Source organism: Sceloporus undulatus, chromosome 9 (assembly GCF_019175285.1).
Source record: "Sceloporus undulatus isolate JIND9_A2432 ecotype Alabama chromosome 9, SceUnd_v1.1, whole genome shotgun sequence".
NCBI lineage: Eukaryota > Metazoa > Chordata > Lepidosauria > Squamata > Phrynosomatidae > Sceloporus > Sceloporus undulatus.
Window position 1 is genome coordinate 7,513,711 of NC_056530.1, and position 11,612 is coordinate 7,525,322.

The window sequence follows — 11,612 nt, forward strand, 5'->3', positions numbered from 1 at the left end:
TTTTTATGAGCAGGAATCCAGTACTCCTAAATTAGCATTTTTATCAGTGCAAGCCTTTGCATGTGTACTCAAGAATAAATTCCACTGGATAAAGCAGGAGCAGGCAATCGAAGCAATACAATTATTTTGTCCTGCTCTGCTCTAAACAAGGATAAAGTCTCTAGATGTTGTCACTGGCCATGCTGGTTAGGAGTTTCTGAGAGCTGGAATCAGAATAGCTTTATCTATATCCTGCTTTATAGAAAAGCCACAGATAACATATGGTCCTTTGTTCAGATGCAGAAGCTTTTTTGCAGGTACATTTACTAGATCTCAGGGCCTGGCCCTTCTTCTCTGATCTTTGAGGCAAAGGGGAGGAATCTCAGGGTGAGAGTTTTGCCGAGAAAATTACATGTATCTGTGGTTTTGGCCCTTTGCTTTTCAGCAGGTACCATAGACTTTTTACTGCCTAGAACCAAGCCTGGGAAATTATTTGATTGGACTACAGTATTTGTGAAGGTGTTAAAAACAGAGCTGGGGAAAATGTGATGTTTTTTTTCCCTGTTCAATTCACAGCGTGGAAAACATTTTCCAAACAGATAAGTTTGTTTTCATATCCTAGATGTGACACTTATTATTTGAATTAAAGGCTCTGAGCAATTTTAACTAATCGTGCTTAATGACAGCACCAAGAGCCATCCCTGACTCTCCAAATTTGGCTCTAAAATCTGTGGGTCTGGGATGCTGCTGGGCTGGCAACCTAGTTTACAGGTGCTACAAACAAAATCTCTTGAAAGAATCTGCATATTAAAATGGTCTGGGTGGATGGATGGTTCAATGTAATCTAGCAGAGGTGAGGATGCAAATCATATCCTTGAGGCCACTGACACAACAGGGAGAGTGTTTACCTGGAAAATCCAGGTTCTAAACAGTGGCATCCCTAGAGAGGTGTGGACGACACCAGGTGACACCACAAACACCTGTATTTTGTTAGAAATGGACTGTGGCATTTGCCTGTATCTCTTTAAAATGCTGGAAAGATGGTGTGAGTAGGGTGAGGCTCAGTGGAAGGAGAAACGAGAGGCCCTAGTATTTTTTAAAAAAAATCAAATGTTAAAATTTAATTAATTTTTTTAAAAAATAATTTTTTGAAAATTTTGTTTAAAAACATCACATTTTGCCAAATTTTCACTTTAACTGCATTAAACGATATATATGTAAACACATTTATTCTGCGCATATGATACTGTAATTGAAAGGTATAATTTTAAAGTTGCTAGTTGTTTATGTCACAGTTATCACCATCAGGAGTGTCACGGGTGAGTATGTGTATGTGTATGTGAGCCCCATAGGGTGATGACCCAGAAGGGAGGGTGACACCCCAAAAGAGGGGGGTGACGCCAGGTCAGATGCTTTGGCCTGTGCTGGCGCTCCTAGGCCCCGCCTGGGCACTCTTATGCCATGCCCAGGTGCTCCTAAGCCCTGCCAGGGTGCTCTTGGTGCCACATTGGTGCTGCTTCAACCAGTGTGGATGCTCTTAGGCTCTGCCCGACTGCTCTGAGGGCTGTGCCAGCTCTCCCCAGTCCTACCCAGGTGCTGCTTGGGGCCCCGGAAACCCCACCAGAAGTGTAGGGCCAGAAGCCCTGCCAGAAATCTGGGGTCAGAAGCCCCGCCCCCCACATCGGTTGTCACCTGGAGCAAGAACGCCACTGATTACCATTTCATTCAGTGATTTATGGGAATTAAGATTGATAAGCGAATTAGTACAAAAACATTACTGAGGATTCTCTATGGGTATGGTATGGGAGCAGGTCAACAAGGCGGTAGCACCACAAGCCACCGCACCACATGACACCAACCCTAGTGATGCCACTGGTTCCAAATATCCTAAAGGCAGCAGATCCTGTCTGATTTTGGAAACTATGTCAGGTGGATGAGAGACCACCAATGAATACTTGGTGCTGTAGGCTATATTTCAGAGAAAGGAACTGGCATAATCACTTTTGAGTATTCCTTGCCTAACAATACCCTTATAGGGTCATCACAACTCAACAGACAACTTGAAGGTACATGCACACACACTGTCCACACTGAGTCATGTAACCCACTGAGACATGAATATTCCATCAGCCTGAACCACTGATAGGACTGTTGTTAGAAAGACAAGGAAGAAAAGAGTCATACATACAGTCTTGAATTCACTGGAAGACAGGAAGAGAACAGCTAATTAACAGCCCTGTTCTATATTATTCTAGGTCTCTTGTCTTCTAAGATAAGGCAGGGAGATGGAGAGGGCCCTCTTAGTTGTGGCACCCCACCTGCAGAAATCTTTCCCACTGAGGTCTTCTAAATACCTATTCTACTGTGACTTTGGCATTAAAGACTAAAAACCTGATGTTACTGAGAAGCCATGCTTAAATCTGTTGAGTTGTGTTATGATTTTTAGTCTAACTTTAGTTTGTTTGGAATTTTTAATAGATTGTGAGCAATGCTGAGAGCACTTATGTACTTAAATTGTGGGCAAGCAAATTCAATGCATAAAACTTGAGTTTCTATTCCCTATAAATAATCTAGCAGTGTATAACATGCACTGGGTACAGTGGATAACATGGGTACAGTGCATAACATGATAGTAAACTATATACTTTGCATGCAGAAAATTCTAGGTTCAGTCCTCAGAATATACAGCTTTAAAACAAAACAGAGAGCAGATGATAGGGGAAATCTCTGCCCGAGAAAGCTGCTGCTGGTTGGCCTACACAATAAAGGGCTAAATGGGGAAACAGCTTGGCCTGTATAAAGCATGTCTTCATGTCCAGCACATTGGTAGCATCTGACAGACTCTAGCATGGCAGTCAATGCCTTCAACGCTTACCTTGACATGTCTGTCATCTGCTGTTGTTTCATCAAATTCTTCTGCCAATTTAAAGTTAATCTCTGTGCTCTTGAAGGTACTCTGAGTCTTGATGGTGATCTTGTCCCCATCTACTTCAATAATGGTGGTAGGTTTGGTCATGTTCGCAATCTGTCTTGTGGCAAAACCCACACCTGCCAGAGAAGAAATAAAAACATAACTCATTAAGTCATAAGCAGCCTAAAAACTGAGCGATAAAAAGGAATATTTTACTGCTGAAGTTAATTATTGGGGGATCTGTTTCAATACCCTGAATAACCAGATCAAAAATCCTCCTCCTAACATACTTCTCTGCTGATTTTGAGATCTAGAAACACTCATGCATGACCTGCCAGAAATGAAGCTGCACAAACTTGCCAAGCAATCCAACATTTCTCCTCCTCCACCATCACTTCTCGTAATATGCCTTTGCTTTTATTCCAGTCTCATATAGTAACTCTGGAAGTATGCCTGGGTGTTTGGGAGGTATGGTCTACATACTTTCTTTGACCCAATATACTACAGCAGAAGCAGGCTACTTAGTGCTCTCCAGATATTATGGACTACAACTCCCATCTGCTCCAACCAGGATAATCTGGGATTATGGTTACCGTAAACTGAAACAACTGGCTCACACTAGGCCACCTATATTGTAGTGAAGTGAAAGTTTAGCCCTATTCAGACATGATGAATGGAGATTAAAATAAACACCCAAGGAGCAGGGATGCTAGTTCTGCCTCCCCCGGTTACTACCTTCACTGAATTTCTTGCCCAGACAGTAACTTTCTGAAGAAGATATCTTCTCTATGGCTCTCTAAGGATCTGGAATGCTGTTTTCCCCCTCTTAGATATATGGAGACCCTCCACTTCTAGATGAAGTGGTCTTTTTGGCTTTTCATTTGATTGCATTCCTTAGCATCATCTCTTTTCCCCCTACGTATGGCTAGTCTTGACAGTAAAATACACAATAATTGACATTGTGCACTTCCCCATTAAGCATCAAGACCAAAAGGCCTCAGTGACAGTAGGCCCCGTGGAAGGAATAGAAGGAATTGCTTTCAGTTTGGGGCATGCAACATCCATCAGAACTGATTTTAGTGACAATATTATATCAGTTTAAATCAGATGTCCATAACATGGATGTCTAGTAAATACTGCTAGAAGATATCACTGTATACTTTTTGCTTTTCAGATCCAATCATCATTGCCCATATATTTTTGGACGCTGTGAGGTGTCATATAACAGTCTGTGGGATGATACATGAATTGGGAACCACTGAATACTTTTCATTGATGTCCATGATGGGGTCACAGTCTGACTTATGGTATGAAGGCAGGGCAGGGTACGATGAGGGCAGGGAATGGAAATAATGTGGCCCTCCAAATATTGTTGCACTAAATGATCTGCTGGAGGAGATCGGTCTTATTACCACTTTAGATGCTTTTAAGAAAGCTCTTAAGATGGATCTCTTCCAGCAGGCCATCCCATCTGACCCTGTATAAAATAATCCCATCCATTCCAATGTTCCAACTCATTGACGGCGATTAGGAGAAAATTTATTTTTAATTTGTTATTGTATTATGGGAGGGTTAATGTTTTTATTGGAATTACCATTGTAGACTATTTGTATTGTGCTTTTATTGTTTATTGTATTTTATCCACTTGTAATCCCACCTCGATCTGTAGGGAGAGACGGGAAATATAAATATATTATTATTATATCTTCCAACAGCCCTAGCCATTATCTGGAGAGCTGCTGAACTCTCACCTCCCTGATATCCAGGGGCCATGGGATTGGCAACCCTTGGCCTTTCAAATATTGGACCACAGCCTGTGGTGGGAAGTTACAATTCAATATCTCCTGGAAGGGCACTTGTTCCCCAACCATGGTGTGAAAAGATGATTCAAAATGATTTTTCCAATGTGTGCTTGAGCTATATGTAGGCTCCACTAGGTCTGAGAAGGCTATAGGCTACTGGGGTAGAGGGACCTTTAGTCTGATTCAGCAAGGTTCTTGGGATGTGCTTGCAAAGCTATTTGGTTAAACTGTCCACCCCAATAAGAGAAACCAGGAATAGAAAAAAAGAAGACCCCTACCCATTACTTTGTTGACCTCCTTTTCACAGTCTGGCCCTGTCAGTTTGTTTTCAAACATGCTATGAAGATCTGTCATTTCAGACAGCCCTGAACAGGGATGGGCATGTGGGAAGGTCTGGAATTACAGATCATTTTCTTTAGATTTAAGGTGTGTTATTACTAGTCTGATCAGCGGTTGAGTTCACCTATCTGGACTTGTTTGGACCAAGTTCTAATACACTTGTTGCTGGGAAAACAAAACTTATTACTAGTAACCAGTTACTAGTTAATAATTGTTATATGTTAATAATCACCTCCACATTCTGTTATAAATTATGGTACTACTGACACTGCAATTTAACAGTTATGCTTGTCTTGGGAGTTTTTTGTGGGGTGGGTTTGCCTAGCACGGTGATTTTGAAATATTTAAATGTTTAAAAAGCTGGGTTAGACTAAAGGTGGGGTTTGGGAGAGCAGGAGCTCAGGCCTCTGGAATTAGTTCTGAAGAAAGTGGCCTTCTTCTGCCATTCAATGGAGAGGACTCCTAATGACCCTCAAGTGTTTACATATGATAAAGTGCAAACAACAGCCTGCCAAGCAGGATTTGGGGGCCTGGGTTTTGTCTTGAACAGAAGGTGTGGCAGGTAGAGAAGCAGGCCTCATTCACGCCACTTGGATTCCTTCGGAGTGGACTTGCCCACATTTTGTTGCTTTTGTTTAAATGAAGTTTTGTCTATTGGCCAAAATATCACATGAGAATCACTTGCTCCATTGGTTCTCCACAGCTGTGCTTGGGAAAACACTGTGCACTCAAGAACCCAACATAAGATCAAACCCTACAGCCAGCAGCAATCCATCTGTTTGTCTCAGCCAACAGCCATGCAGATTCAAATTTCAGATTAGGATTCAAATTTCCCCTGTCATAAATGATTACAGGGTGACTCTTGACCAATTCCTCAACTGTATCTACCTCACCAGATGGTTGTGAAGATAAAGTGTATGTGTATAAGGATATCAGTCTGAGATCACAGGAGGAAAGACAGGTCAAGAGATAATATAATAAGTATGTATTAGAAGTGTACTGTACTTTCAGAATGGGATGGATGATAGATGGATCTGCTTTCCACTTCCCAAAGATGAGAACTACCAGCTGTTTAGGAACTGGGTATATGAATTTTGCATTACTTAGGCCTGTTACAGACTGCCAAAATAAAGCTGCTTCGGGTCTCTTTGGAGGTATGCTATTTAAATGATGCATGGGTCCTAAGAGTCCGGAGGTCGTGCCAAAGCCACACTCCATTCCTAAGAGCGCAGCTTTGGTGCAGCTTCCGGATTCTTAGGATGCATGCATCATTTAAACAACATACCTCCAAAGAGACCCGAAGCAGCTTTATTTTGGCAGTCTGTAACAGGCCTGCCTTGGGCCAGTTTTACTTTTAAAATGGGATGCTCATTTCCATTCTAAACATCTGAGGAAGCTCAGACTATGAGGATACAAAGGATTTTGAGGATAGGCCACAGTTTCCTCAAAGATGGAAGTGCTTGTCAGGTCTCTGGTTCAGTTCCCAGTATCACCAGCTACACAGATTTCTAGGAGCAGGTGATGGGAAAGACTGCTCTTGAGACTCGTTCCAGTCAAAAAGACTGGGCAAGGTAGGCAAAGTCTCCTACAAAAGTATTACTCAAAGTTGTAGGTCCCAGGTCTGGGGCTGGTCCCTGAGTCATTGGCTGCCAGTCCCTGGTAAGGTTTTAGAAAAGAAAATTGCACCCAATGGGCCCCAATTTAGTGTTGGTTCCTGGTGCACTGGAAGGGAAAATATTGCCAGTCCTGCACACCAACTTGCCTGAGAAGGATAGAAAGAATATTTGGAAATATTCAAAAATTGGCTGGGGAAAAAAACCCAAACATTTTTTGAGTGTTGAGAAACCCCGATGAGAAGCATCCTGGACAAGAATCTCTGCAGTTCAGGACTTTTCTGTGCAAAATTTGGATGTGGTTGTTTTGCAGCCCTTTCTGTGCAGAACATACTATTTCTACACAGAAAATAAAGCAAATGGTGACACTGTGCCAAGTTCAAATATGGCTGATTTCGGTAGAAAACAGCCTTTCCTGCACTGTTTTCTGCACAATAATCTTTGTACACAGAGACAATGTATCTCAGAGAAAAGAACTTGTAATACCTCTGCTGAATACTGTATGACTTGCCTAAGAAAATCCTATGAAATTCATAGGGTGGCCATAAATCCACAGGCTACTTGGAAGCAGCGAATACACATTCATAAAATATGACTACTACAACTGCTGGAAAAACTGGTCCTTCGGTTCTCCTTTGCAAGAGACAGAAAGAGTTGGAGCTGGCTTGTTCCGGCCTAGGATTACCAGATAGTCTCCTTTTTGTCAGGACACACCCTACATTTCAATCTTCTGTCCAGGAGGAATTCCAGAATGTCCTGCATTTTGAGCATGACTAAGAAGCCCATTGAGTAACACCACTTTCTCGTTCTCCTTGGAGAAATGTGTCTACTTTTTAGCCTTGTCCTAGTTGCAAACACAGGGATAGGATGGATCTTTCTCAAGTTCTTTTTCCCCTAGGAGCAGCAGCAGACCAGACTCCAGAGCTGGAGTTGTCTCTCTGAGGAACAATAAAATACCATATAGGTAATATAGCTGTAACCATTGAACTAAATCTATATTTCTGTGGCTGCATCCTATTTGACCCCACTTGACCTAATCCCGTCTGACCGCACTTGTGCTGCCATAGCTCAGTGCTATGGAATTCTGGGAAGTGTGGCTTTGTGAGACCTTTTGCCTTCTCTATCTGTCGGGGATGCTTTGATTTAGATTTCCTGCATGGCAGGGGGGTTGGACTGGATGGCCCTTGCGATCTCTTCCAACTCTATGATTCTAACTACCATCCTCTGAATTCCATAGCTTTGAGCCATGGCTGGTGTCAAACTGGATTATTTGCGCAGTGCAGATGCAGCCTGTTTTTACCTTCATATTTTGGTAATGTCTGTTTATTTTTGAGCAGCCTACATTTCACAATGCCTTGTCCTCCTTTGCTTTGGTTCTTGGGAGATCTGGTCACCCTGTTCTGCCCAGGACACATCCCAGGGAAGCCATGCCCAGCCTGGGAAGGGGAAGAGCACTTGCTGGGGGTCAGCCATCACAGCCATCTCCTGCTACTGAAGGGAAAGGGGTGCTCCCTGCCTCCTTGGGCTCCCTGGCCCCTTCCCAGGTTGGCTGTAGACCCCAGAAGAAGAAGGTCTGGGCACCACCAACTGCAGCAGGATGGCCAGGATGGTCCTTGATGCACATCTTTGGTAGGAAGGGAGTCCAACTGGGTTGGTGGTTGCATCTGCACTGGAGAAATAATCTGGTTTGATACCATTTGAACTGCCATGGCTCCGAGACTATGCATGAATGGGAGCTAGTTCTAGCAGACTACAAGTTGAACATGAGTCAACAGTATGACACAGCAGCTAAAAAGGCCAATACAAATCCAGGCTGCATGAATAGATGTATAGTGTCCTAGATCAAGGGAAGTAATAGTGCCACTCTATTCTGCTCTGGTCAGGCCCACCTGGAATATTGTGTCCAGTTCTGGGAACCACAATTCAAAAAGGACATTGAGAAACTGGAGCCATGTGTCCAAAGGAGGGCAACTAAAATGGTGAAGGGTCTGGAAACCATGTCCTATGAGGAAAGACTCAGGGATTTGGGGATGTTTAGCCTGGAGAAGAGAAGGTTAAAAGGTGATATGATAGCCCTGTTTAAGTATTTGAAGGGATGTCATATTGAGGAGGGAGCAAGCTTGTTTTCTGCTCCTCCAGAGAACAAGACCCGGAACAATGGATGCAAACTACAGGAAAAGAGATTACAGCTCAACATTAGGAAGAACTTCCTGAGAGTAAGGGCTGTTTGACAGAGGAACACACTCCTCCCTTGGACTAACTTAGCCTATGGTGGAGTCTCCTTCCCTGGAGGTCTTTAAACAGAGGCTGGATGGCCATTTGTTGGGGGTGAGAGTTCCTGCATGGCAGAATGGGGTTGGACTGGGTAGCCCTTGGGGTTCTCTTCCAACTCTACAATTCTATGATTCAGGCAATGGAATTCTGGGAATCGTTGTGCCACCACATAAACACCTCTGAAGAAGTTGGCTCCCAAAGCTCCAGCTACCAATGTCCCTCTTTTTCATCTCCAAGGGTGTTGCCAGATCCCTTGCCAGACTGAGGTCCAAGGGACCCTGCTGCACGAATCCAGATAGAGAGGGCTGCAATTGCCCTGGCTCAATGCTCGGGGATTCTGGGAACTATCCTTTGGGGGAGACATGGAGCCTTCTCTGTTTGGAACCTGATTCCTGAGACTAAACCGACTCGATGGCTTCGTTCGGACAGAGCCAAAACTTGCAATGCCATGCAGTGGGCTGCATCCGCACTGGAGAAATAATGCAGTTTGACACCACTTGAACTGCCATGGCTACAAATGACACTTCTCAGAATGCCATCTCCTGCAGCCATGACAGTTCAAGCGGGATCAAACCACCTTATTTCTCCAGTGCAGATGCATCCTCTCAAGGAGCCCTCCCAGGCTGCAATCTGAAGAGTAAAAGTGGCCTTTTCCCCACTCCTGCTTTGGCTAGGGTTTCTGAAAAGAAAATGAAATAAATAAATAAATAAGACCCCCCCCCCCGATCCCTTTGGCCAGGAGGTGCCCTTGTCCGGATCCCGATGCCAAGGGACCAAATGCCAGCCTCCGCCCAGCTTTGTGCCCTTCAGCCACGAGGCTTGGCATTGCTCCGAGAGAGAGGGGGAGAGAGAGAGGAAGGAAGGAAGGAAGGAAGGAAGGCTGGGTGAGATGCACTGGGTGGGGTCGGGGAGACCTTGGTAGGTGGGACTACAACTCCCATTCTGCCAAGGAGAGGATCGGGGTGGGGGATGATGGGAGTCACGGTCTGAAAAAGCAGGGATCTAGGGCTTTGCTTCCAGTGGAGGCTCGAGGCTGCTGCAAGGTCCTTTTGCAGAGAGAGGGAGGGCCCAGCCATTGCAAGGCAGAGACAAAGCTATGAGGCAGACAGAGGCTGCAAAGCCAAGCCTCAGGGAGGGTTGACAGATTGCAGACAACTGCAGATCGGGGGCCGAGATTGCAGACCAGATCCCGAGGGCAGACTGCATCCCCTGCAGATCGGAGCCCTAGGGAGAGTTTAGGGACTGCAGACCCACTGTAGAGCTTGCAGATCAGGGATAATAAGGGATCGCAGACTGTCAGACCTACAGAGCTTGCAAATCGGACCTCTGGGGACGGAGACTGCAGAGCCCTGGCGGATGGGATGATCTACAACTGCATCCACACTGCAGGAATAACCCGGTTTGGCATCGGTTTAACTTGTCTGGCTCAAGGCTATGGGATTCTCTGGGAGTTGGAGTATGTGCTGGGGCCCCACAACATACTCCAACTCCCAGAATCCCATAGCCTTGAGCCAGACAACAAGTTAAACCGATGCCAAACCGGGTTATTCCTCCAGTGTGGATGCAACCAAGGATTGCAGACCAGACCCCCTCCCCGGTCCCCCTTCGGCTAAGCAGAGCCTGCTCTCCCTGGAATCATAAGGCAGGCATCCCTGCCTGGCTCTCACCGATGGCCTTCATGTATTCGTCGAAGGCGTTGCTCTCGACCAGGTTCCAGGTGCCGGCGAAGGCTTGGGCCATGGCGCCACGAGGGAGGAAGGCAGGCAGGCGGGCGAGGCTCCCTGGGTCGTCGCTGCTGCTGCTGCTGCTGCTGCTGCTGCTGAATGCTCTTCTTCTTCTTGCAGGCGGGGCTGGCTTTAAATAGCAGCTGCGACGAAGACGTCACAAGATGGAAAAGCACGAGCCACAGCCAGCCAGGCTCCTCTCTCTCGCTCTGTCTCTCGCAGGTGCAGCTGTCCAGCAGAGAAGGCTGCTGCTGCTGCTGCTGCTGCTGCTGCCCAGGGCCCTCCCTCCCTCCTCTGACCCAGTCTTCCAGACCAAGCTCAGCAGTGGCTCCTCTTCAAACTGGCAGATAGAATCAGGGCCCTGATCCAGGCCAACCCCCTTCTGCCATGCAGGAGCTCTCCATCAAAGCATCCCTATTGACAGATGGCCATCCAGCCTCTGCTTAAAGACCTCCAAGGAAGGAGACTCCACTACACTCCAAGGAAGGAGTGTGTTCCACTGTCGAACAGGCCTTACTCTCAGGAAGTTCCTCCTAATGTTGAGCTGGGATCTCTTTCCCTGCAGCTTGCATCCATTGCTCCATTGGGTCCTGTTCCCTGGAGCAGCAGAAAACAAGCTTGCTCCCTCCTCAATATGACATCCCTTCAAGTATTTAAACAGGGCTGGGGAGTGCTGTGGATGAATGGCCCATCTGGATTTCAGAAGGGCCTTGGCAAGGTCCCCCAGGAGCAGTCTTGCCAATTTCCAGGGAATTCCCTGTTTTTTTTTTTGGGGGGGGGGGTAATAAAAAGCCTTTCCAGGTAATTTCTGGGTATATAAAATGTATGGGGAATTTCTGAAGATTTAACCCAGGGGTAGGCAACCTTTTTGAGCCGGGGGCCGGGTTGCTGTCCCTCAGATAACTGGGGGTCCAAAGCCAAAAAATAAATAATTAAATATTCTAAAAAACCAATTAATTAAATAAATAAA

The 11,612-nt window shown here is 45.5% G+C and overlaps 1 protein-coding gene across 1 annotated transcript in view; it reads right to left on the reverse strand.

Annotated features, from left to right (window-relative positions):
• The window catches only part of FABP3 (fatty acid binding protein 3), an 18,838-nt gene extending 8,113 nt beyond the window's left edge, over window positions 1-10,725 (reverse strand). Inside the window, exons 1-2 of the mRNA XM_042441213.1 lie at window positions 10,586-10,725; window positions 2,855-3,027 (exon numbers count right to left, since the gene is read on the reverse strand). Coding sequence (XP_042297147.1) covers window positions 2,855-3,027; window positions 10,586-10,658 — 246 coding nt within the window. The 5' untranslated portion in view covers window positions 10,659-10,725. The remainder of the gene's footprint in view (window positions 1-2,854; window positions 3,028-10,585) is intronic.
• Window positions 10,726-11,612: the final 887 nt, after the last annotated feature.